Raw genomic sequence first — 27,146 nt, 5'->3', positions numbered from 1 at the left:
GGATAGGGCGGGGCTGGCCGCTCTGTACCTGGAGGACCAACCACCGACCCTGGAGCACGTTTGGGTGGAAACGTCACGTCAGAAATCCCGACCTGGTCTGACTTCCTGCCCCGGGGCCTCAGGCTCTGGACACGGGCCAGGGAGGCGTCGCCCAACCGCGTCGGAGCTGCTTCCTGGGCGCCGTGGCCGCTGACTGCGCGGGCCGCGCGGGTGCCGAGGAGCGCGAAGCGCGGGGACGGCGCACCTGGGGTGGCCCTGGCGTGCGGGCGGCGACATGGAGGATGGCGTGCTCAAGGAGGGCTTCCTGGTCAAGAGGGTGAGTGCGCGTACGAGCCTCGGGACATTGGCCGGGTGGGGCCCCGCCGACGCGGCTCCCTAGAGAGGGGCCAGACGCGCGCCCCGGAACGGGCATATTCTCGTCCGCATCCCCAACCCCCATGGTGGGACCGGGCTGCCTGTGGCCCTGATGGGCAGAGCTGCACGTCCGAGGGGACGCGGGATGAGCAGCGGCTGCGCGCACAGGCCAGGAGGAGAATTCCACTTGGTTAGCGCAATATGGAGCCGGGGCAGGGGTACCGAAGCGTGTGTCTTAATTAAAACTTGTTAAAATATTATGAATGGTATGATATTTAAATAAAATTTACTAAGATAACATAGGCGTGCTCTATAATTTACAACCTGTTAAGAAGGAGTAATGCTACTATATGTTTTAAGCACTTACTGTTGGCCAGCCCTGGACATTGTCTACTGTCATCCTCTCAGCAGCCCTATGGGGTCAGTGGTACCTAACTGCCCCCCTTTCATCAAGGGGAAAAACGAAGGCCAGAGGAGTTAGGGAACTTGCTCAGGGTGGTGGAGGCAGTGGGTGGTGGAGCCAGGATCGGGATCAGACCCACTCAGGTTGACCCAAACCTTTTCCTGCCTCCCGAGTGCCATACACGGTGGGTATTGACATCACTCTATTGCAGATGGGGAAACAGGGTCAGAAAGATGAAGTAGCTTGCCCAGAGCTCCAGAGCCAGTAATAGCTGGGACTGGAACTGCATGTTCTGACTTTCCCTCCTCAGTCCTTCCCCACCACCCCCAGGGCAAGCACGAGTGCAAACAGAAAACTCGGTGCCTGGGATTAAGGTAGAAGATGAACAAAAGAGCAGTTGCAAAAGGAAGTTTGTTATTTCAAAATTTTTTCCTAATTTGACCTTTTTTTTTTTTTTTTTTTTTTTGAGACGGGGTCACCCAGGCTGGAGTGCAGTGGCACAATCCTGTCTCGCCACAGCCTCGACTTCCCAGGCTCAGGTGATCCTCTCACCTCAGCTTCCCGAGTGGCTGGGACTACAGGTGTCCACTACTATGCCACTACTATGCCCAGCTAATTTTTGTATTTGTTTGTAGAGACAGGGTTTCGCCGTGTTTCCCAGGCAGGTCTTGAACTCCCAGGTTTAAGTGATCTACCCACCTTAGTCTCCCAAAGTGCTGGGATAACAGCATGAGCCACCACACGGAGCACAATTTGAACAATGACGTTAACACTAACCATTTATACTGCCATGATGGCATAGCAAAGAGACATATAAATCCAGGGCTGAGCTTTCTGGTTCTTCTACTGAGTTTTCAGCTTTGAGAGGGGAATGAAGAGGGATGAGGGGCCCTTCCTTTCATTGCCTCCCGGCATGGCTGGATCAGTCCTAAAGTCTCGGATCTCTTTCATTTTCCCCACAAAATGTGTACACATGATGTTGCACGTTATTCGATACAGGAGAGCTGTGGCTGTTTGCTGGAAACAGTAAGCAAGGAGGGTAGAAGCTGATGCCAGATCAAGGGTCAGACTGGATAGCACAGTACAAAGCGCCACGCCCACTTGCCACTGTGGCTGAACTGATAGGCCGGTTTCTCGCAGCATGTGGAGGTGGCTGCACCTCAGAGAGACTACACATGGGGAGCTTCCATCGTCCTGATCTCCTGTTTAACTGCAGCTTGGGAGGTGGGAGGGAGAGTGAGAGCTGGGCATGGGACTTTTGGTTGGCACCGTTGGTGGCTGGGCCCTGGTAAGGCCTGTGGAGGGAGTTAACATGGAGACAGATCCTCCTGACAGAGCTTTGGGAGTTTTGGGGGCCTCCTCCTGTTCCTGGGGTTTACCTTCCATCATTCCCTACCACCTTCACCACGCCGAGAGCCAGAGGAGGGCTAAGGGCAGAGCCACAGAGCTCCCAGGATATCGCCAGGAGAAGAATGGGAGTTCTCTTCTGAGTGGCCTGGTTAGGGAATCCAGGGTGCAGAAAATGAGGAGAGTCAACAGGTCTGGTCCCCATAAGCCCTTGGAAAAGATGGGGCTTGGCTGAAATACTTAGAGCTCATTCCAGCCAAACCCAAGGACTGGGATGGAACCTGACCCTGAGGCAAGCAGAAGCCACACCCCTCCCTGCAGGGCGAAGGATGTGGCCCCAGAACCCCTGTTGTGGTCCCAGCTTGCTGAGCAATCCCAACTTTTTCAACCCCCCATATCCCCTTTCCTCTTAGATGGCAATAGCAGTCCCTATGTCCACTGGAGAAGTTGCAGGCTGTGGCAGGGGAATTCCATAGTCTTAGGAGAGTTAAGAGCTCAGAGGTGGGGCAGGGCCTGAGCTGGAAGCCAGAGTGCAAAGCAGTCATCACCGGTGAAGGTGAAGCCAGAGACAGGCAGGGACACGATAGAGTTGGCTCTTAATCCTGCCCAGACAAGAAAGAAGCCGAGTTCCAGGCAAAATGCAGGGAAGCTCATTGGGCCTGGCTCTCAGGGGAGTCAGGGGAAGGAAGTGGGGGATGAGCCTTGAGCAGCAGTGCTTTTCCTGGGAGAAGAGGCAGAAGCACTGCCAGGCGTTCCTGCCGGGCTCATATTGTGAATAGCATTGCAATGTGAACATGCTCTGGCCTAGAAATTTTATGTGTAGGGCTCTATCCTTTGTTGTAAAGCTCTGTAAAAGCTTTGTAACAAAGAGTTATTTTTATTTTGTATTTTTGTAGAGATGAGGTCTCATTCTATTCCCCAGGTTGGTCTCAAACTCCTGGCTCAAGTGATCCTCTGGCCTCGGCCTCCCAGAGTGCTGAGATTAGATGTGTGAGTCACCACACCCTGCTGTTATTTATTTATTTTGTTTAGACAGGATCTCACTTTGTTTCCCAACCTGGAGTACAGTGGCATCAGCAGGGCTCACTGCAGCCTCGACCTCCCAGGCTCAAGTAATCCTCCCGCCTCAGCCTCCCGAGTAGCTGGGACTACAAGTACACACCACTGGGCCCAGCTGGCATCTCTGCTTTTCTCAGGGTTATAGAGCCTTGGGCAAGACCTTTCTGGGCCTCTGTTTCCTTATCTTTAAAGTTAGGGGTCTGCTGGGTGTGGTGGCTCACACCTATAATCCCAACACTGTGGGAGGCCAAAGTGGGAGGATTGCTTGAGGCCAGGAGTTCGAGAACAGCCTAGGCAACAAAATGAGAACTCATTTCTACAAAAAATAAAATAATTAGCCAGGCATGGTGGTGCTCGCTTGTAGTCCCAGCTGCTTGGGAGGCTGAAGTGGGAGGATCACTTGAGCCCAGGGGTTTGAGGCTGCAGTGAGCTATGATCATGCCACTGCACTCTGGCCTGGGCAACCAAATGAGACCCTGCCTCAAAAATATATTTTTTTTTAATTTTAAAAAATAAGGTTGGGGCCGGGTGTGGTGGCTTATGCCTGTAGTCCCAGCATTTTAGGAGGCCGAGGCAGGCAGATCACGAGGTTAGGAGTTCGAGACCAGCCTAAGCCAAAATAGTGAAACCCCATCTCTACTAAAAATACAAAAAATTAGCCAGGTGTGGTGGCAGGTGCCTCAAATCCCAACTACTCGGGAGGCTGAGGCAGGAGAATTGCTTGAATCTGGGAGGCAGAGGTTGCAGTGAGCTGAGATCGTGCCACTGCACCCCAGCTCGGGCGACAGTGCAAGACTCCGTCTCAAAAATGTAATAGTAATAAGGTTAAGGAATAGAGGAGGCTTTTTCCTAGGGTCTCTCCAGCTGTGACATTTTGTGTCTCGTAAGCCCTTCCCCGAGGTGCCATTCCAGCTTATGGGCCCCTTGTCCTTCCCTCCAAAAGGGATCTAGGGAACTCCAAGCACCCCCTGCTTCAGCTGGCCTCTGGCTCCAGCCAGCTGATTACAGACAAGAAACCTAAGAGAGAGGCTACTCTCTGCCCAGGGACAAGTGTCCAGGTGGAGAGAGGCCTGGGTTCTTCTTCAGCGTACCATTGTGTTATTGGCCTGTGACTCACTTTGCCTGGTGGTTTTGGACCACTCTGTGCATGGTGTGGTTTATCTGCAGAGCAGAACTGGTGCTGCTTTCCTGCCAGGTTCATGGACTATTCCAGCAACCTCCAGCTGAGCACCCCACTCCAGTTGCGCCTGCTTCCTTTGACTATTTTGTTCTGCTGCTGTGTTTGGAGTGATCTGTTTAATATGAGAACGTAAGCTTGCTGTCTTTCTGCTTAAAATCCTTCAAGGACTCCCCTTGAAGATCAAACTTTGTGGCACAGAACCTGAAGCCCTTGCTGACTTGGTCCTCATCACCTCCCCTATGGAGTCCAAGCCATATAGAACTACGGGGAGTTTCCTCAAAGTGGCAGGGGTCCTATGCTCACCCTTCCTTGCCTTCCTGACCTGCCTAACTCCACACAACCAGAAAGACTGAGCCCCAGTATCACTCCTGGGAATGTGCCTAACTCCACCTCAGCCTCTCCTGAGCTCCTCCTTGGGGTTTGTATCATGCCCAATATTAATTATTGATTGCTGTGTAACAAATTATCCCAAAATTTAGGTTTTTTTTTTTTTTTTTGAGATAGAGTTTTGCTCTTTCACCGAGGCTGGAGTGCAGTGGCGCCATCTTGGCTCACTGCAACCTCCTCCTCCCGGGTTCAAGTGATTCTCATGCCTCAGCCTCCTGACTATCTGGGACTACAGGCACCCACCACCACACCTAGCTAATTTTTGAATTTTTAGTAGAGACGGGGTTTCACCATGTTGGCCAGTCTGGTCTCAAACTCCTGACTTAAAGTGATCTACCCGCCCTCAGCCTACCAAAGTGCTGGGATTACAGGCGTGAGCCACCTCATCTGGCCAAGCTTCTTAAAACAGCAAGATTTGTCATCTCACTGTTTGTAAGCATCAGATATCCAGTAACAGCATAGCTGCAAGACTGGCTCAGCGTCTCTCGTGAGGCTGCAGCCAAGAGTGACGGTCACCTGAAGGCTTGACTGACTGTAGGGTCCAATTCTAAGCTCATCTACATGGCTGTTGGCTGGAGGCCTTGGTTCCTCACCTCTCAATCGGGCTGCTTAGGATATGGCAGCTAGCTTTTCTCATAGCAAATAACCAGAGAGAGGGAAAGAGAGAGGCAAAGGGAGAAAGAGAGAGAATGCCAATAAGATGCCTCAGAAGACCTTTATAACCTAATGTCAGAATTGGGATACCATCACTCTGCCATATTAGTCACACAGACGAACCCTAGTAAAATGTGGAAAGAGGCTACGCAAGGGCGTGAACACCAGAAAGAGGGGATCACTGAGGCCACGCCAGTCATCTGTCCTGGAACTTTTCATACTGGGTGGGGTAAGTGTCTATCTTCCCCACTGGATTAGGACAGAGTCTTGTTCATCTTTGCCTTGGTGCCATAGTATTAATAATTGATTATTAAATGAATGAATGAATGTTTTCCCTAATCATCTCCTCAGGATTTTTGTGTATTTAAATTTAAATGCAATTTTTCATGATAAAAATAATGCATTCATACTAGTAAACAAACTAAAACAGTACTCAAGGATGTAAAATGAAAACAAGTTTCTATTCTTTTTTTTTCTTTTTTCTTTTTGAGATGGAGTCTCGCTCTGTCATCCATGCTGGAGCGCAATCTTGGCTCACTGCAACCTCCACTTCCAAGATTCAAGCAATTCTCCTGCCTCAGCCTCCTGAGTAGCTGGGATTACAGGTGCCTGCCACCACACCTGGCTAATTTTGTATTCTTAGTAGAGACTTGGTTTCGCCATGTTGGCCAGGGTGGTCTTGAACTTCTGACCTCAGGTGACCCACCTGCCTTGGCCTCCCAAAGTTCTGGGATCACAGGCATGAGCCACCGTACCTGGCCACCATTCTTATTACTCTGTATCCAGTCTTACTCCTTAGAGGTGAACATTGTTTACATTTCTGGGGTACCCCTCCAGAAATTTTCTAAACTACAGGAAATACTTAAGTATTAGAAATACTTATATACTATACATTTTTTTCTGAGATGGGGTCTCACTCTGTTGCCCAGGATGGAGTGCAGTGGTGTGATCATAGCTTACTGCAGCCTCGACCTCCCAGGCTCAAATGACCCTCCCACCTCAGCCTCCTGAGTGGCTGGGACCACAAGTACATGTCACCACACTTGACTAATTTTTTTATTATTCGTAGAGAGTAGGTCTTGCTATGTTGTCCAAGCTGGTCTTGAAGTCCTAGGCTCAAGTGATCCTCCCATCTTAGCATCCCAAAGTGCTGGGATTACAGGTGCGAATCACCACACTGAGCTCGAAATTTTAAATATTTAGAAGTATTTTCTAAAATACTACTACTAGAGGTTTGTTGTTTAGTTTTGTTTAGGGTCTCATTATGTTGCCCAGACTGGACTTGAACTTTTAGGCTTGGGGAATCCTCCTGCCTCAGCCTCCTGAGTAGCTGAGACTACAGCTGCGTGTGGCTACTAGATTTTTTTTAGGTGTCATGCGAAGTAATATGAGTAAAAGTGCTTTGATCATGTCAAAGACATTGCCACCTATTCTTGGTGCTTTAGACTGCTGAGTCTGACCTTGAAGGCTGGGCCAGTGGCCTACCATCTCTTAGGATTGGAATGCTTGCACTGTGGCTACACCATGCACTACATTGTTACCATATACATTTAGATTATTTTTCATTTTTTCATTATGGTCAGCAGTGTTTCTATAAGTGTCAATACATACAACCTTTTCTATAATCTATATTATTTTCTTTCAAAAATTTTTTTGGCAGTCTCACTGTGTTGCCCAGGCTAGAGTGTGGTAGTGCAATCACAGCTTGTTACAGCCTTGACTTCCCAGGCTCAAGTGATCCTCCCACCTCAGCCTCTTGAGTAGCTGAGACTACAGGAGTGTGCCAACACACCCAGCTAATTTTGTGTTTTTTTGTACAGATGACTTCTCACTATAGGGCCCAGACTGGTCTTGAACTCCTAGGCTCAGGCGATCCTGTCTCCTTGGCCTCCCAAAGTGCTGGGATTATAGGCGCGAGCCACTGCACCCAGTCTCATATTCTAGATTATTTACTTAACAGAGATCCCCAAAGTGGTATTTTTGAACACTGAAAGTAGATATGAACATTTTCATGAGGGCCACCAGCTTCTTTGAATTTCTTGCCTACACAGTACATCTTTTGTCATCAGTTTTTCTCCTCAGACTTTTCTCCTTTGCTATCAGTTAGGATTCTCAGTTGCTTATAACACATTCCACTCTAGTGACTTTGAACAGAAGGGATTTCTTGGAGGACATATAAAAACTTGGGAATATTTGACAGGTCAGAGAATATTTGGCTGGGATGCTATAGAGCCGGGGACCATACAGTCAGACAAAAACACCCACAGTACCCGGTTGGTGTCATTTCTGTTGGAAGATGTTTCTCTTGGAAGCATCACTGCTGACACTGTTTGCCACCTGTCCCTGATAACTCTGGGTCTGGGTATCAGAACGATCTGCTCTTCTGCTACTGTCCTTGCCAAAATATCTTGTTTTTCCATGTTTGACTGCTGTCTAACACGCATCAGTGCAAAAAGAGCAAAAGATTTGAATAGGTATTTCTCTAAAGAAGACATACAAATGGCAAAAAGGTCTATGAAAAAGTGCTCAACACTATTGATTATCAGAGAAATGCAAATCAAAAAAACTACAATGGGATATCATCTCACCCCAGTTAAAATAACTTTTATCCAAAAGACAGGCAAACACAAATGCTGGTGAGGATGTGGAGAAAAGGGAACCCCTCACACACTGTTGGTGAGAATGGAAATTAGTACAACCACTATGCAGAACAATTTAGAGGTTCCTCAAAAAAAATATATAAATAGAGCTACCATGTGATCCAGCAATTCCACTGCTGGCTATATACCCAAAAGAAAGGAAATCAGAATATTGAAAGATATCCGCACACCCATGTTTGTTGCAGCACTGTTTACAATAACCAAAATTGGAAGCAACCTGTGTCCTCCAACACATGAATGAATAAAGAAAACGTGGTACATATACACAGTGGAATACTATTCAGCCATGAAAAAGAATGAGATCCTGTCATTTGCAACAATGTGGATGAAACTGGAGGTCATTGTGTTAAATGAAATAAGCCAGGCACAGAAAGACAAATATCGCATGTTCTCACTTATTTGCGGGCTCCAAAAATCAAAACAATTGAACTCATGGACTTAGAGAGCAGAAGGATGGTTACCAAAGGCTGGGAAGGGTGGGTGAGGGGCTGCAGGGGAGGTGGGAATGGTTAATGGGTACAAAAAAATTAATTAGAAAGAATGAGAAAGACCTACTATTTAATAGCACAACAGGGTGACTATAGTCAATAATAACTTAATTGTACATTTTAAAATAACTGAAAGAGTATTATTGGATTGTTTGTAACACAAAGGATAAATGCCTGAGGGGATGGGTACCCCATTCTCCATAATGTGATTATTATGCAATGTATACCTGTATCAAAACATCTCATGTACCCCATAAATATATATATACTTGCTATGTACCCACAAAAATTAAAAATAAAAAAATGTCAAGTAAAAAAAATACATCAATGCCCCATGCGTGGAACTGACAGAAACTTCCTTAAGTGGAAGGGACTCTGGGAAGTGTAACATTTCGTCCAGGAAAGTATAACATCTCTGTATTGTTGTTGTTGTTTTTGTTGTTTGAGATGGACTCTTCCTTTGTCACCCAGGCTGGAGTGCAGTGGCACTGTCATCTTGGCTCACTGTAACCTCCGCCTCCTGAGTTCAAGTGATTCTTCTGCCTCAGACTCTTGAGTAGCTGGGATTATAGGCACGTGCCACCATGCCCAGCTAATTTTTATATTTTTTAGCAGAAACAGCATTTCACCATGTTGGCCAGACTGCTCTCTAACTCCTGACCTCAGGAGTTGGGTGATCTGCCCACCTTGGCCTCCCAAAATGTTGGGATTACAGGCGTGAGCCACCGCACTGGCCTGTATTTGTATTTTCTGCCCAATATCTGTTGGTTGCACTTTTCTCCTCTTATATCACTAGTCTCCTTCCTTTCCCTGTCGTATTAGTTTGTGAGGGCTGCTATAGCTAAATATCACAGAATAGGTGACTTAAACAACTGAGATTTATTTCTCATGGTTCTGCATGTTAGAAGTCCAATATCAAGGTACCAGCAGTTTGGTTTCTTCTGAGGCCTCTCTCTCCTTGGCTTGCAGATGGCACCTCCTCACTGTGTCCTCAGTGGTCTTTCCTCTGTGTGAGCTCTCCGTGTGTCCAAATCTCCTCTTCTTTTTAAAATTATTATTATTGTTGTTGTTTTAGAGACAGGGACTCACTCTGTTGCCCAGGCTGGAGTGTAGTGGCGTGATCTTGGTTCACTGTAGCATTAACCTCCTGGGTCCCAGCAATCCTCCTACCTCAGCCTCCCAAGTAGCTCGGACTGCAGGCATGTGCCACCACGTCTGGCTAATTTTTATTTATTTATTTATTTTTATTAATAGAGATGGGGGTCTCACTATGTTGCTCAGGCTGGCCTCAAACTCCTGGGCTCAAGCAATCCTTCTGCCTCAGCCTCCCAAATTCCTGGGATTATAGGCCTGAGCCACCGCACCCAATCTAAATCTCCTTTTCTTATAAAGACTCTAGTCAGATTGGATTAAGGCCTATCCTAATGACCCCATTTTAATTTAATTCCCTCTTTAAAGGGAATATATCTCCAAATACATTCCCAGTCTCAGGCACTGGGGCTAGGCATTCAACATATGAATTTTGGAGGCACACAGGCACACAGTTCATCCCATACCACTTTTTTTTTTTTTTTTTAAGAGGCAGAATCTTGCTCTGTCACCCAGGTGGGAGTGCTGTGGTGTGATCATAGCTCACTGTAGCCTCAAACTCCTGGGTTTAAATGATTGTCCCTCCTCAGCCTCCCAAGTAGCTGGGACTACAGATGTGTGCCACCATGCCCAGCTAATTTTTAATTTTTTCTTGTAGAGATGGCATTTCACTATGCTGCCCAGGCTAGTCTCAAACTCCTGGTCTCAAGTGATCCTCCTACCTTGGCCTCCCAAAGTGCTGGGATTACAGGTGTGAACCACCGTGCTCAGCCCTAAGATTCTTTTGCCCTCTCCTCTACTCCACCTCCCACCAGTCCACATGCCATGAACTTAACTGCATTCTCCTCTCCCTTCAAGCTACAGCCTTGGGTGCCAGCAGTTTACTGCCTTGGAATCGGAAGCACCCAGATATCCCAGAGCAGTCCTGCTAGTGCTGCCCCGGGACCCCTGCAGTTGGGGGTTGGTGGTCACAGGAAATGGGGACCTGAGGCTGGGCTATGTGCAGAGCAGTAGAGAACCCCAATAGCTGAGAAGTCAAAGACAAATCTTTTTTGTTTCTTTAAACATGTCTGCTTGTGTAAGGTAAAACTGTCAATGCCCATATTACATGTGGATGTAAGTAAGGAACAAAGTGAAGACAGCAAAAATGTGCAGTTCCGCTGGACTGCACAAGCCCTCTCATGGAAAGAGTGATCATCACGTAGCATAATAACACTGAGATAGCCGGGCGCGGTGGCTCAAGCCTGTAATCCCAGCACTTTGGGAGGCCGAGACGGGCGGATCACGAGGTCAGAAGATCGAGACCATCCTGGCTGACACGGTGAAACCCCGTCTCTACTAAAAAAAAATACACAAAACTAGCTGGGCAAGGTGGCAGGCGCCTGTAGTCCCAGCTACTCGGGAGGCTGAGGCAGGAGAATGGCGTGAACCCGGGAGGCGGAGCCTGCAGTGAGCTGAGATCCGGCCACTGCATCATTCCAGCCTGGGCAGCAGAGCAAGACTCCGTCTCAAAAAAAAAAAAAAAAAAAAATAACACTGAGACATGTTAATAAACTCTTGCCAGATTGGCTGTGTTATAAGTCTTACTTAGTTGTAGCAGTAAATTCTGTTTGGGTTCAAGTCAGTGCTCACAAAGCTCAGTTATATGCACAAATAACTTCGATGCAGACGATTCCTTCTACAACTTTTGACTCTCTAACAGCTCTTAGTACGTGCTGAGTGTGGAATAGAATCATAGCACCAGAGACTGAGAACTAAAAGGGCCTTTGATATGAATCTGTGCTAGGCAAGGACATGAGTAAATTGGGGCAACGGACTTTGATTCAGGTAAAGCACCTCTGTTGGTTAGAACCTAGCCCTAAGCTGGGCTTTGGAAATATCCCAGGAAGGTGCTTTCGTGACTGTGTACTAAACTCATTCTTTCCTGATCCGTCAGAAGACATTTCCCTATCCACTGGTCTGTTCTAGAAATAGGCTCTCCATATTCACCTGACTGTTCTGTCCGTTGGCTCTACCACCCACGTGAGAACCACCTAAACTACCTTCTCTTTATGCCTGCCACCTGAGAACCACCTAAACTACCCTTCTCTATGTGACTGCCACCTGAGAACCACCTAAACTACCCTTCTCTTTATGCCTGCCACCTGAGAACCACCTAAACTACCCTTCTCTTTATGCCTGCCACCTGAGAACCACCTAAACGACCCTTCTCTTTATGCCTGCCACCTGAGAACCACCTAAACTACCCTTTTCTTTATACCTGCCACACCTGGCTAGGTAAGACTGTCAGAGTCCTTAGCACTGGGAGACTATACATGGCCTCATATTGCCCACATCATTTCACTAGTAATATTCTTTCTACGAGTATATCCAAAGGAAAAAAACAGATGCAGGTCAAAATTTACATGCAAGGATATTCATTACAGAATAGTGAAAAAAATGGAACAGCCTCAGTTACGAACAATAGAAGTTGGCATGTAAACTATGTATCCACATAATCGTCATTAAAAATATGTTTTACAGAAATTTAATGGTGTCAGAAGATGCTCAGCAAGGCCACACAAAACAGGGACCAGGCATGGTGGCTCATGTATGTAATCCTAGCACTTTGGGAGGCCAAGGTGAGAGGATCACAGAAGCCCAGGAGTTCTTCAAGACCAGCCTGGGGAACATAGTGAGACCTTGTCTCTACACAAAAATGTAAAAATTAGCCAGATGTGGTGGCACACGCCTATAGTCCCAGCCACCTGGGAAGCTGAGGTGGGAGAATCACTTGAGTCCAGGAAGGGGAGGCTGCAGTAAGCTGAGGTCATGCCACTGTACTCCAGCCTGTCTCTTTTGAGACCTTGTCTATAAAACAAGAATTAAAAAAAAAAAAAAAAAAAAAAAAAACTAGAAAATAAAACTATATTTAAAATAATCTTAATTTTTTAAAAAAACCAGAAGGCAAAAACTAAAAGGAAAAAAGACTGGAAGGAAATACAGTAGGTTAGCAATGGCTGTCTCCTAGCAGTAGGATTACAGGTGAGTGATTTTTCTCTTCTTTTTACTTTGTAGTTTCTTTCAAGGTTTATAAACAGAAAAATGGCCAAATAGGAACTAGAAGGTCAGTGCCAAAGGTCTTTGCTACATACTCAAAAGAGATCCAGACACAAATCCTGCTGTCTTCCTTGGAGAGTCACTTCCACGGCACAGTCTGGTTACCTGTGCCACCGGACACCCCTCCCTGAACACCATCCCCTCCCCTTGGCCACCTCACCTCAGGGCTTTCTTGTCTGTCCACAGGGCCACATTGTCCACAACTGGAAGGCGCGATGGTTCATCCTTCGGCAGAACACGCTGGTGTACTACAAGCTTGAGGGGGGTCGGAGAGTGACCCCTCCCAAGGGCCGGATCTTCTTGGATGGCTGCACCATCACCTGCCCCTGCCTGGAGTATGAAAACCGACCGGTAAGTGACAGCTCCTGCTGTCCAACTCCTCTCTGTTCCACAGCCTTCCCACCTCTGGCCTCTTTGGGAAAGTGGTCTGGGTAGGAGGAAGAGCTCAGAGTGAGAATTTAAAAACTTGGATTCAAATCCTGGCTCCGCCACCTACCAGGTATGTGAGCTTGGACAAGTAGCTAAACCTCTCTGAGCCTTCGTTCCTCATCTATAAAATGGGATTAAATAATTACCCCTGAGTGTCTCACATGGTTGTGGTGAGGACCATGAAGGTCATGGTGTATTAGAGCACTGTGTGGGCTAGGAGGCAGGCACCACACCAATGTGAGTAATTACTGCTATCTTGGGGTTCACTATGATGGCTTCATTCACTATGATGGCTTTCATTCCCTGAAGGGTCTGTGTTCCGGAAGTAAGGGGTGGCTTCAACCCTACCATTAAAAAAGTCTAGGCTGGGCGTAGTGGCTCCCACCTGTAATCCCAACACTTTGAGAGGCCGAGATGGGCAGATTGCTTGAGGTGAGGAGTTTGAGACCAGCCTGGCCGACATGGTGAAACCCCATCTCTACTAAAAATACAAAAATTAGCTGAGCATGGTTGCAGTGGCCTGTAATCCCAGCTACTTGGGAGGCTGAGACAGGAGAATAGATTGACCCTGGGAGGCGGAGTTTGCAGTGAGCCAAGATCACGCCACTGCACTCCAGCCTGGACAACAGAACGAGACTCCTCAAAAAAAAAAAAAAAAAAAAAAACTCCCAATAAATTATTTATCAAGGGCCCATTATGTGCCAAGAAATTTGCAAAGCATGGAGGAATCAAGGAAGAAAATGGTAAGATTGTTTCTTCACAGAGTTGCTCATTTTATTGGGAAAGCAAGTGGTTAATTGAAAAACATTTGGCATTCCAGTGATGCCACAGCTATCAGGAGCTGCAGAGAACCCTTCATCCCTGAAGAGGAAAAAGATGTTTCAGGCTGGGTCAGGCAAAGCTTCAGGAATAGAGATGTGGGCAAAGATGGAACAAGGAGAGAGGCGGTCATTCTGGACAGGTAGAATGTCTCGAGTAAAAGTAAGAAAAGTATGCATGGAGAGAGGGGGGTGTGGCTTCTGGGGAGAAGGGCCTCCAGTGTGGTCAAAGGGGAATGTTCACTAAAGGAGTGATAGGAGTTTGGTTAGGGCCAGATGGAGGTAATGGAGAGCCATTGAAGATTTTGAGTGAGAGCATGGTCTGATGAAAACTCTCTTAGAGGCCAGGCGCAATGGCTCATGACTGTAATTCCAGCACTTTGGGAGGCCGAGGCTGGCGGATCACCTGAGGTCAGGAGTTCAAGACCAGCCTGGCCAACATGGTGAAACACTGTCTCTACTAAAAATACAAAAATTAGCTGGGTGTGGTGGCAGGCACCTGTAGTCCCAGCTACTCAGGAGGCTGAGGCAGGAGAATTGCTCCCACCCAGGAGATGGCGGTCGCAGTGAGCTGAGATCATGCCATTACACTCCAGCCTAGGTGACAGAGTGAGACCCTGTCTCAAAAAAAAAAAAAAAAAAAAAGAAAAAAAAGAAAAAAGAAAACTCTCTTAGAAAGACTAAAATGAAGGCTGTAATTCTAGCTGCTCAGGAGGCTGAGGTGGGAGAATCACTCAAGCCCAGGAGTTTGAGACCAGCCTGGGCAACACAGCGAGACTACATCTCAGAGAAACAAAAATGTAGGCCTGGCACAGTGGCTCATGCCTGTAATGCCATCATTTCAGGAGGCCAAGATGGAAAGATAGCTTGAGCCCAGGAGTCCAAGACCTGCCTGGACAACATAGTGAGACCCTATCTCTTAAAAAAAAAATTAGATGGGCATGTTGGCAGGTGTTGGTAGTCCCAGCAACTTTGGAGGCTGAGGCAGGAGGATCACTTGAACCCAGAAGTCCAAGACTACAGTGAGCTATGATTGTGCCACTGCACTGTAGTCTGGGTGACAGAGTGAAACTCTGTCTCAGAGAAAAAAATAAAAGTGTAGAAAGAATAAAAGGAAGAACTAGTTTTAGTTCAGTTACTAATAAGATTTCTAGGTCCATAGAAAGGAATCTCACCATTTTCTTTCTTATCATGTTTTTCTTCTTTGACTCTCCTACACTTGCCGTGTTCAGGAGAGAAAAAGACTGAAGACAAATGAGGTCAATTAAGGAATCTTCTAAGTATAAGAAAATATTAATGATGGTTAATTCTGGGTGGTGGGTTTACTGGCATTTGTTATGTTTACCTCTGTACTCTTCTGTAAATTCATATTTTTCTCAAATAAAAAACAAAAGGAGCTATTAAAATAATCTAGGCATTAAATAAAGCAAAAAGAAGAAACGAACAGGAGAAGTCATTATGAAAGAAATGTCAACAGGACTTGGTGACTGACTGGCTGTTGAGGACAAGGGAAAAGGAGGCATCGAGTATCATTCCAGCCTAGGAGGCTGCACAAATGAAATGTCATTCCATTATTTCCATTGCAAGCTTGGAGGTGTCACTGATTAAAAGTGGGAAGTCAGGCAGGGGTAGTTTTCTGCTGGAGTAGCTATAGGACCATTGGAGGATGCTGAGCCTGGGAAAAGATGGGCTGTGCATCCTCTTCCTTTTAGCATCTTAAGACCAGACACAGCTGGGTGCAGTGGCTCACGCCTGTTATCTTAACACTTTGGAAGCCTGAGGCAAGTGGATCGCTTGAGCCCAGGAACTCAAGGCTGCAGTGAGCTATGACCATGTCACTTCACTGTAGCCTGGGAGGCAGAGCAAGACCCTAACTCAAAAGAAAAAATTCTACATAAAATTCTCAAATTGTCACCTGCCTGGTTCATGAGTACTTGGGCTAGATCAAGAGGAGCCAATAGATTCCCTAAGAACAAATCATGAAATATATACACACATACTTTTTAAAACTAGAGAACGTGTAAAAAGAGTGTCAGAATTTTACATGGAATTTTATAGTGTGTCCTAAAATTCTGCTCATTGAAATGGTGAACTGCAGGCTGACAACAGGGGTTCAGGAAGCTGGCTAAACTCTGTTTTTCCACAGTGGTGATGAGCTCACTGTCAAGCTACTACTACTGAAGGAGCAGCTCCGTGGTGGGTGGGTGTGTTTTTATTTAGATGGAGTCTCACTCTGTCACCCAGGCTGGAGTTCAGTGGCACAATTTTGCACCACGCCCAGCTACTTGTTGTATTTTTAGTAGAGTTGGGGTTTCACCATGTTGGCCAGGCTGGTCTTGAACTCCCGACCTCAAGTGATCCACCCACCTCTGCCTCCCAAAGTGTTGGGGATTATAGGCGTGAGCCACTGAGCCCGGCCTGTGGTGTTCTTTAGGACCACGAACCAGTCATGTCTTTTTTTTTTTTTTTTGAAACAGAGTCTCTCTCCGTCACTCAGGTTAGAGCGCAGGGGCGCGATCTTGGCTCACTGCAACCTCCACCTGCCGGGTTCAAGTGATTCTTCTGCCTCAGCCTCCTGAGTAGCTGGGACTACAGACGCCCACCACCACGCCGGGCTAATTTTTGTATTTTTAGTAGAGACGGGGTTCCACCACATTGTCCAGGCTGCTCTTGAACTCCTGACCTCGTGATCCGCCCTCCTCGGCCTCCCAAAGTGTTGGGATTACAGGTGTTAGCCACCGCGCCCAGCCCAGCCATGTCTTATTCACCATTTAGTTTGGATGAGGGACGTTGACTAAGTTTGTAAGCAAAGTAAGTTGGGAGAGAATCCTTTGGAAAACAGATTCAGAATGAAATAAAATGCTTCTGTTTTCCAACAGAAGTGATGGATCCACCTACCACCCGATTAATAGTCTCCTATCAATCCCACAATTGATCCAAAAAAATCCCATAAATGTGCACTTAAAAGATAGAGAAGTGGCCTACATGAAAAAGATTCTCTTCTGACAGCACTGAGTGAGTCTACAGTGCCCTGCAGCTGCCCACAGCCAGTGGGCTCAGACTTCTCCTGGAGCTGTGTGTTCCATTCCATGCACTGTATTTATGAGAATGTTGACCAAGTGTAGAACACGTAGCACAAAGTGACCTGGATGGGTTTGGGCGCGGTGGCTCACGCCTGTAATCCCAGCACTTTGGGAGGCTGAGGTGGGCAGATCACCTGAGGTCAGTAGTTCGAGACCAGCCTGGCCAACATGGTGAAACCTCGTCTCTACTAAAAATACAATAATTAGCCAGGCATGGTGGTGGGCGCCTGTAATCCCAGCTGCTCCCTAGGCTGAGGCGGGAGAATCACTTGAACCTGGGAGCCGGAGGTTGCAGTGAGCTGAGATCGCACCATTGCACTCCAGCCTGGGCAACAGAGCAAGACTCCGTCTCAAGAAAAAAACAAAAAACAAAACAAAACAAAAAAAAAAACAAAGCGACCTGGATGGGAAGGAGCTGAAACTATATCCTATGAGAAATGTGTGAAAGACTTGATGCTCAGACACAAGGAAAGAGGACGGAAGGGAGCATGACTAACAGTCCATTCGAGGTAGGCATTAATATACTGTCATTTCCTAATGTTCCCGGGAGTCCACAGCCAAGTGGCAGAGCTGGGGTTTGTGTTCAGATGGGTCTGACTTTGAAGCCTGGGCATTTCTCTCTTCAGTGTAGGGGCTGTCATAGGAGGTGACTCTTCATTTGTGTGGTTCTAGAAGAGAGAACACAGCTAGCATGTCCAGGAAGCAGGCCCTACACTAACTGCCTTGTCCACAAGGGAAAGGCTGCCGTGTGAGGCCGTGAGCTTCCTGTCACTGGAGGTGTCCAAGTGAATCTTTAAAGACCACCTGCTGTGTGGCTGAGGGCTCAGGGCATTTGGCAGTCACTGTCACCTAGATTCTCCCGGGGTCCCGTCATTTTTGCTGCCTGGCGTCCTCTTGCTCTGCCTGCGTGCTGGTCTGACTGGCTGTCTCTTCCCACAGCTCCTCATTAAGCTGAAGACTCAAACATCCACAGAGTACTTCCTGGAGGCCTGTTCTCGAGAGGAGCGGGATGCCTGGGCCTTTGAGATAACCGGGGCTATTCACGCAGGGCAGCCGGGGAAGGTGCAGCAGCTGCACAGCCTGAGAAACTCCTTCAAGCTGCCCCCGCACATCAGCCTGCAGTGAGTGCCTGCTTGCCGGGCTCTGTGGCAGCCTTTCCTGCCTGTGTTTGGTGGGCAGGGCACCCTGCCCCTTGGAGGGGCTCTGTGCTTGCTTCATAGCCTGGCTGGTGCTACCACAGTGCTTCAGGGCCTTCAGCTGTTCCTGTCCTGTGTATATGATTTTCTCTGCTTGGGAGTGGCCCTACCTACCTGCCCCATTTCTGTGGGATCTCTTGTGGCTCCTGCCACCTCTGCACACCTCCATGACACAAGACCCCCATTCCATTTCAGCCAGGGTGCTCAGGGCTCCTCCATCACAGCTCCCTAAAAATCTTGTCTTAGTCTGTTTTCTGTTACTTATAACAGAATACCTGAAATTGGGTAACTCATAAGGAGGGATTTATTTCTTATCATTATAGAGGCTGGGAAGTCCAAGGTTGAGGGGCTGCATCTGGTGAGGGCCTTCTTGCTGATGGGAGCTCTCTGCAGAGTCCTGAGGTGGTGCAGGGCATCACACAGTGAGGGGGCTGAACATGCTAACATGCTTACTGCAGTCTCTGTTCCTCTTATAAAGCCACCAGTCCCATTCCCATGATAATTCATTAACTCATTTAACCCGTTAATCCATGAATGGATTAATCCATTCACAAGGGCAGAGCCGCCATGACCCAATCACCTCTTAAAGGCATTACCTCTCAATATTGCCACATTGGGGATTTTCAACATGATTTTTGGGATAAACATTCAAACCACAGTAAATCTCCACCAACCTCCCAGGCAACAGAACTGTTACACCCATCAAAGATGTATGAGTCCATTCCTGGGCTCACCAGGCGCTGAAACCTTGACTGTACACCTCCTATGGGTCTAGGGAGCTGCTGAACACTGGTGGGTGCAGGGAGGATCAGCTGCAGATAAGGGTGGGTAGGCAGGTGGGTTCAAAGATAGTTCAAAAAGTAGCTGAGGGGGTTTGGACTTGATGCAGGGGGATCACAGAGAATCATGTGGGCTACTGTGCACCCTTGGGGCTTTTTTTGTTTTTCTTTTTTTGGGACAGGGTCTCAATCTGTTGCCCAGGCTGGAGTGCAGTGGCTCGATCATAGCTCACTGCAGCCTTGACCACCTGGGCTCAAGTGATCCTTCCACCTCAGTATCCCAAAACACTGGGATGATAGGTGTGAGCCACTGTGCCCAGCATACACTCTTGTTTGTAAGTTAAAAGTCACAGCACTTTGGTTTTACTACAAAAGCAGTATGTGTCTGGCATAGAAATACTAGAACATTTAGATAAGCAAGAAGAAGAAAAGAAATGTCTGAAAATCCTGCCTCTCAAATTTTGATGCATAACTGAACACCCCCTTCTGTGGTGAGGAGGTATAAACAGACCTACCTGCAAAGAACAAGGTAGCTGAGAGGCAGAAGAAAGAGGCTGACAAATCCAGTTTCTCACAAAGAGGCATTTAATAGGGACTTACAAACAGAAGTGATGTCTCTGCTGGCCAAGAGACAGTGAATCACCACACTTGTCCTCCAGAAAATATCCTTTCTATAGCAAGCTTTTTTGGGAAAATGTGCAGCTAGTCGTGCCTCAGACTTTCTTGTGAAACCTGTGACCGCTGGGGAGGTTAGATAAACATCTTTATGAGGGGTGAGTTGCGCTATGGGAACACCATGGTATGCGGGAGTCAAACATCCATCATCAGGCCAGGCACAGTGGCTCACATCTGTAATCCCAGCACTTTGGGAGGCCGACGCGGGCAGATCACTTAAGGTCAGGAGTTCGAGATCAGCCTGGTCAACATGGTGAAACCCCGTCTCTACTAAAACTACAAAAATTAGCCGGGCGTGGTGGCACATGCCTGTAATCCCAGCTGCTCCAGAGGCTGAGGCAGGAGAATCACTTGAACCTGGGAGGCAGAGGTCACAGTGAGCCGAGATCACACCACTGCACTCCAGACTGGGTGACAGAGCGAGACTCTGTCTCAAAAAACAAACAAACAAAAAACAAAAAACAAAAATCAATCATCACAGTGGCTTCACTTCAAGATGGCATCACTCTGGCCATGCAAAAGGCTGCTTTCCTATACCCCCTTTTTTTGTTATGTGTGTCACACCATTTGCCACTTGCTTTATACCCTTAGCAGTGACTCAGGACCCTCCCTTGTACCTACCAGCGTGACGAGGGTTCCCTCTCCTTTGCCTTCCCTTCTGTGTAGTCGCATTGTGGACAAGATGCATGATAGCAGCACCGGAATCCGTTCAAGCCCCAACATGGAGCAGGGAAGCACCTACAAAAAGACCTTCCTCGGTGAGCCTGTTCCCCAGGGCCGGGCTGGGCGGTCAACCTGGGACATGGTGATGCAGGGCTCAACTGTGTGCTTGACCACCCTATATTGAGGTCAGAGCTTCCTGCTGGGCAACAGGCTGAGATGGCCACGTGTGGGTGTGCAGCCACAGCTCTATGCAGCAGGTATGGCCTTCAGTCTGCTCTTGGGTAGAGCCCTGAGGCTGCCCAGAGGGCTAAGGTCAGTGAGGTCATTGGCCACACACCCCAAGGACGCTGGTCCGTTACCTGTTGCCTGACTGGTGCTGCCCTTGGCCAGGCTCCTCCCTGGTGGACTGGCTCATCTCCAACAGCTTTGTGGCCAGCCGTCTGGAGGCGGTGACCCTGGCCTCCATGCTCATGGAGGAGAACTTCCTCAGGCCGGTGGGTGTCCGAAGCATGGGAGCCATTCGCTCTGGGGATCTGGCCGAGCAGTTCCTGGATGACTCTACAGCCCTGTATACTTTTGTAAGTTGGGGAGTGGGTTCTTCTTGCCACCAGGGCAAAGGTTAAGGAAGATACAACAGAGTGGGGGCCTGGGGTCCACAGTCACGGGAGGAGACCTTGGGCTTGGGGGACGACTTCATCCTGATGCAGAATGAGGTTTCTGTCCTGAAGAATTTCCTTTCCCCTCTGACAGCCGCCATAGCTTGGGCCTGGGTATTTGCTATAGCAGAGTCTTTGTTCCCTCTTTCCCCCTAGGCTGAGAGCTACAAAAAGAAGATAAGCCCCAAGGAAGAAATTAACCTGAGCACTGTGGAGTTAAGTGGCATGGTGGTGAAACAAGGCTACCTGGCCAAGCAGGTATGGCTGCTTTGGAGCAGGGAAGAGAGATGGACAGTTCTCAAGCTTAGGGGAGGCAGCAGTGAGCACAGAGGAAGGGAAGGGCTGAGGCTGCTGGAGGGCACCAATTATAGCAGAATCTATGAAAGCAGGAGCCCAGCCAGCCCCCAGAAGCAAGTCAAAGAACAGGCACATGCTCACGCTCACACACACACGTGTGCCAGACACAAGGGCTGTTCAGGAAAACTGTACTATACACACATAATTATCACAACATCAAAAAACAACTTCTACAGAATTGCCCAGCTTCACATATTTGTCTTGGAGGCATTGCTGACCGGCTTGAGGTTTTGCATTTGCTGGCCTTCTGTTCCTTGGGGCATCCTGGGGTCTCTGCCTTCCCTTGTGAGATTCTGCACACCCCCTTGATACACTTTCTGAGCTAAAAACAATTTTTTCTACCATGTCGGTAGGTTGAAGATCAGATTCTCCATGGTAAGGCTCAGTGTTCAAAGCCTGGCCATGGCCACTACTCCTAAACTGTGTTTGGGAGAGCAGCTGTGTTGAACCAGAGGCAAGCCGTGTCCTGTGGCATTCCTACCTGTGCCTAACAAAAACGGTATTCTGTGAACAAAATCACCTGTCCTTGGCACAGGAAGTGAAGCAGACATTTTGCACGGCTCTCGTGTTTGTGCACATGTTGTATACCATGCAAATGTGTGTGTCCGCACAGAGGGCACGTACATGGCTTGGCGCCACTCCCATCATTACTCGGAGCATGTGCTGTTGCTGTCACCTGCTTCTTGCATATCAGGATCCTCATCTGCTCTTAGATTCTTATCATCCCCACCGCTGCCTGTCTGCGCCAAGGCCCTGCTTCTGCTGGGCCTGATAGGAGTCCTTCCCAAGGGGAGGAAAAGAGGCCCCTAGGGGAGCTTGAGGAGGGTGTGGGAGGGACTCTGAGGGTGTTCCTGACTAGGAGGGCTAAGGTTTGTGATCTAACCTTAGCCCTCCCAGTGAGGTCAAAGAAAGTCACACACACACACGCACACACACATGTGCACACACACACACACACGCACATGTCAGCTTCTTACACATTTAGGTTTTATCATATAATTGATCATTACTTGCTTTTTTCCTAAAGCGCAATGTGAAAGTGGTTTTACTGCACATGTAGGCACATGTGTAGACTGACAAATACACATGCAGCTGAAGGTTTGTTTTTGGACTGACGTGGCCCTTAGCTGGTGCCCTTGGGCTCAAGTTTACCTGTGTCCTCCCAGCCCAGCTGACACCTCCTGCCTCCTTGTCCTCCTTTATGCCCTGAGTGGTGTGTGTCCCTTTTCCTTCTGCATGGACTGTCTTTGGCTCTGCCGACTTAAGGTGATGGCGTTTTTGCTAAAGTGTCATTGAGTGGGGGTGTTGGCAGGGAGGTCTGTGAGATGTCATTGCTATCCTTAGGTTTCCTGCGGACTGGTTTTAGCATGTAGTCCCATTGGAGCAGGCTGGCTTGTTGGGGGTTTGCTGTTACATGCATAGATGCAGGAGAGAGGGACATGCAACTATCACCAATGAACTTGGAACCATTTCTTTGCCTCAGGGGCACAAGAGGAAAAACTGGAAGGTGCGCCGCTTTGTTCTGAGGAAGGATCCAGCTTTCCTGCATTACTACGACCCTTCCAAAGTGAGTGCGCATGCTGGCTCTGTGCTGGTACCGTGTTGTGATGCCCCCAGACACTCCTCTCCTGGCACAGCGGGCAGCTGGCTGGACATCCTGTCTTCCCCTGGCACCTGCCTCTGCTGCACCTTGCCTTTCCTTCCACAGTCCAAGCTGCTCTGCCCTGTCATCACATAGGTGCCTTTTTCTTGAGCGGTTTCTTCTATGCCTAATCCCCCACTTTCCCCTGGGAGGCCCATCTTTATCATTTTCAGAGGAAAAGCATCTTTTGGTCTTCCCCAAAGCCTGCTTTGTGAGTAGGGAGGATGAGGTAGGCTGACAGAGACTCCTACTGGCACTTCCCAGCCTCTCCACACTTTCCATTCAGAGACCCCATTAATTCTGCGTCCCTCTGCTTTTCCCCACCTATGTTTTGAAAAGTTTCTGTCACCATATAATATTTAAGCCATAATTTACTAATTTGCTTTTTAAAAAATTTTGATGGCAAATTAAAAAGAACCATTTTTCTGTTTCTGATACTAGGTATTACCACATGCTGAGTGGATCTAATTCCAGTCAAAAGCAAATAAAAAGGTCCCCTTAGTTAGCAGTTCAGCCTTGTCTTGGGCGATGTATGACTTTCATTAGTTTTTGTTGAAATAGTGAAGAGTGGGCAGTTCCTTCCTCACTGAGCTTCAATCAGGAACCCCTGCCTGGACCCAGCCAGGCCACAGGAGGGCCCAGGGCGAGGGATGTGGCAGGAGGAGCCTCCAAAAAGCTCCAGTTGACCTTTCTGTGGGTCATGGTGGCCTGGCTACAGGATGGAGTTCAAACTCCTTCCTTCCTGGCTACCTCAAATCCTGTTTGAAGCAAGGAATAAACAAATGAAAAAACACTTTAGTTTTGTATTTAACTCTCACCATGGTCTAGCCTAACCTACTTTCTTTGTGCCCCTGATGAGTCTGCTGTCTCAGCTTTTTTTTTTTTTTTTTTTTTTTTTTGAGATGGAGTCTAGCTCTGTCGCCCGGGCTGTAGTGCAGTGGCCGGATCTCAGCTCACTGCAAGCTCCGCCTCCTGGGTTTACGCCATTCTTCTGCCTCAGCCTCCGAAGTAGCTGGGACTACAGGCGCCCGCCACCTCACCCGGCTAGCTTTTTGTATTATTTAATAGAGACGGGGTTTCACCGTGTTAGCCAGGATGGTCTCGATCTCCTGACCTCGTGATCCGCCCGTCTCGGCCTCCCAAAGTGCTGGGATTACAGGCTTGAGCCACCGCGCCCGGCCTTGTCTCAGCTTTTAAAATAGGAAACAGAAAATGTACATACACACATATGTGCCTGTACACACCTATCTATAAGTACATATACATGTAAATATACGTATATACATATATATGTACACACGCACAAATGCTCACATATGTACATAGATGGAAACAGTGCAGAAGAGATTACTCAAAGCAAGTGTGCAAAGGAAATAAAAGAATTGCCAAGTTTCTGGGCTGCAGGTACAAGATAAGGAACCATCTCAAAGGCATTCTGCAATTAATTTGTTCCCCACTTTACTCCCACTCCTCCTCCTGTTTGGGCCGAATGCCCCTCTCCTGCCCGGGGACCTACTTTCCTATCCAGGCCCAATTCAAGTCTCCTGTCCTCCCTGAGACTGCCCTTGAACCCTCCAGGCTGGGGCAGATCCCTTCCTTCTCTGAACTTTCCTCCTATTAGCATTTAGTAGTACAAATATTTCCAGTATTTTATTTAACCATTTTGTTTTTTGCCCTCCCTCTTGCTGGGCCCAACATGCAGTATGAAGTTGATTATTGATTAATTGAAGGGCTCCTGGGGCCCAAGGCACGTGGTGTGTAAAATTGCCCTAAATCATCCAGGGACACCACCAATCACAGTTTTGTATCACACGAAGTTTCATGCTAGGCACATGCTAGACTTGTGTAATGATGTCCTATGTGCAGGAATCTATCAACTTTGCAGAGATGATGACTATGGCTGGGTGCGGTGGCTCATGTCTGTAATCCCAGCACTTTGGGAGGCTGAGGAGGGCAGATCACTTGAGGTCAGGAGTTCAAGACCAGCCTGGCCAACATGATGAACCCCCGCCTCTACTAAAAATACAAAATTAGCCAGGTGTGGTGGCGTGTGCTTGTAATCCCGATTCCTCGGGAGGCTGAGGCAGGAGAATCACTGGAACCTGGGAGGCAGACGTTGCAGTGAGCCGAGACTGTGCCACTGCACTCCAGCCTGGAAGACAGAGTGAGACTCTGTCTCAAAAAAGAAATGATTACTATAAATATATATTTCTGATTGCTTTGTAAGATGCACACAAGGGTTAAGGAAGCCAGTGAATGTTTTTCTGTGCAGCATGTTGGATCAGAGGCTCTGTTTGAGACATCTCCAGGAATGAAAAGCAAATTTGCAAGTCTGCGAGACTTGGTAACTACAACATTGGTGGGCACTTCTGCTGCCTGCTGTGAAACAGAGGCCCAAGCTTCCTTACTGGTGCCTACAGCTTTGGCCATGTGATGTCCAAGTTCAGCTTCATCTTCTATTACAAATGATTTTGCACTGACTTCTTTAGCTGGCCTGAGTTGTAAGGGGAGTGCATTCACAAATTCCTAATTGGGTCTCCTTTCCTCTGCAGGAAGAGAACAGGCCAGTGGGTGGGTTTTCTCTTCGTGGTTCACTCGTGTCTGCTCTGGAGGATAATGGCGTTCCCACTGGTAAGGTGCAACTTCAGCCCTGGCCTGAAGATCTCAGGGGCCTCCCTCCTGCACCTCAGTAACGTCCCACTAATGAAACGACAGCTTTGGAAGCTGAGCAAGGCTTTCTCAATGAGACAGAGTGGTGTGAGTTTTGAAGCGATTTTCAGAATTGAACAAAGGGTATGTTCTTGGCGTTTTAAGAATGCAACTAAGTAATCCTTATGTTATTAATCTTTCCCCTCAGTTTCTATGCTGATGGCCTGTAAGCTTCCACGTAAAAATAATAGCTGAGGCTTACACAATGCTTTAGGGTTAACAACATACCTTAATATATATTGTAACAGGAATTTCACAATAGCCAGCCATAGTAAGAAGATATTATTCCCATCTTATGGCTGTGGAAACTGGGGTTCCAATAAGTTAAACAATTTGAGATCAAACTCCAAATTCTGTGCTTGCTTTTAACATAAACATACTGGATTCTTTGGTGTAAATGAAATGGTAGATCTATAGCATGCTACCATCTTGAGCATAGGAGCAGGCAAGAGGGCTTCCAGGAATATCCAGACATAACCATTGACAGGCCTTAGGGCACTGGTGAGGGACAGGGAATGGGAGGAAAAGGGGACCTCATCTGATAGGATTCTCTAACTGTATACCTTTTAATAAATACGTCATTGTATGTTTTTGTCCATGTCTCAGTTGACTTTCTGCTGGTTCAAGGTGAAAGCAAACATGGCTATTCAATCACTGATCCCCCCGCCCTCTTTTTTCTGCCTAGGGGTTAAAGGGAATGTCCAGGGAAACCTCTTCAAAGTGATTACTAAGGATGACACACACTATTACATTCAGGCCAGCAGCAAGGCTGAGCGAGCTGAGTGGATTGAAGCTATCAAAAAGCTAACATGACAAGGACCTGAGGGAACCAGGATTCCTCCCTCCTACCAGATGACACAGACAGGAATTCCTGGAGAATGGGAGTGTGTTAAGACTTTTGACTTCTTTGTAAGTTTCGTACTGCTTTGGAGAGTGAATGCTGAAGAGTTCCTCAGATTACAAACAGCAATGATGCCATTTCCTTCCTCATCTTCATGTTACAAACCTGGAAAGGCTAGAACAGCCATTAGGCGTCAGCATCTTGACTTTTCCCCAGCATCACAAACAGCCATTTCCTCGGGCACCAAAGTAGGTTCCCTTTGTTGGAACAATTACACTGGCCATGCCATGTTGAATAAAACTCTCTTCTTATGCGGTTCTCTCTTAACTTCTTTGGAATTAGTAAAAGCTGACATTTGTTTCTGGCTATTAGAGTCCCATATAAAGTTTTATAGTTTTCAAGCAACATTTCAAGTATCTCTGTCATTAAGACATACTTCATCTTAAAGTGGGGATGGTGGCCAAACTTTGTACATTCAGAGAATATTGTTTTGCTTTAGAAAACAAGCCTGCATAAATATTATACATTACAGAAGTCATGGACTCTGTCGGAGAACTTAATCACATATATGAAAAATA

The 27,146-nt window shown here is 47.6% G+C and overlaps 1 protein-coding gene across 3 annotated transcripts; it reads left to right on the top strand.

Annotated features, from left to right (window-relative positions):
- On the top strand, window positions 1-26,892 carry PLEK2 (pleckstrin 2). Of its 3 annotated transcripts, none has more exons than XR_001446305.3 (9): window positions 1-316; window positions 12,907-13,071; window positions 17,990-18,171; window positions 20,367-20,458; window positions 20,754-20,941; window positions 21,176-21,277; window positions 22,860-22,943; window positions 25,571-25,811; window positions 26,413-26,892. XR_001446305.3 is itself a non-coding variant. In XM_001106525.5 (9 exons), exons 1-9 carry the CDS (start codon window positions 275-277, stop codon window positions 26,538-26,540), a joined length of 1,062 nt encoding a protein of 353 aa, XP_001106525.1. In that variant the 5' UTR covers window positions 1-274; the 3' UTR covers window positions 26,541-26,892. The 3 variants fall into 3 exon arrangements, 2 of the variants coding, with proteins under 2 accessions (XP_001106525.1, XP_077797327.1); XM_001106525.5 differs by having other exon boundaries at window positions 25,571-25,649; XM_077941201.1 differs by lacking the exons at window positions 1-316; window positions 12,907-13,071 and adding an exon at window positions 17,385-17,559 and having other exon boundaries at window positions 25,571-25,649.
- Window positions 26,893-27,146: the final 254 nt, after the last annotated feature.

This window comes from Macaca mulatta, chromosome 7 (genome assembly GCF_049350105.2).
Source record: "Macaca mulatta isolate MMU2019108-1 chromosome 7, T2T-MMU8v2.0, whole genome shotgun sequence".
In the NCBI taxonomy this organism is placed as follows: domain Eukaryota; kingdom Metazoa; phylum Chordata; class Mammalia; order Primates; family Cercopithecidae; genus Macaca; species Macaca mulatta.
The sequence above is the reverse complement of the archived record's forward strand: the minus strand, read 5'-3'. Positions and strand labels throughout refer to the sequence as shown.

Coding starts and splice junctions, on each gene's coding strand:
- PLEK2 (XM_001106525.5), top strand. CDS start 275: ATGGAGGATGGCGTGCTCAAGGAGGGCTTCCTGGTCAAGAGG. Junction 21,278..22,859: donor AAGGCTACCTGGCCAAGCAG/GTATGGCTGCTT, acceptor TCTTTGCCTCAG/GGGCACAAGAGGAAAAACTG. Junction 25,650..26,412: donor GGATAATGGCGTTCCCACTG/GTAAGGTGCAAC, acceptor TTTTCTGCCTAG/GGGTTAAAGGGAATGTCCAG.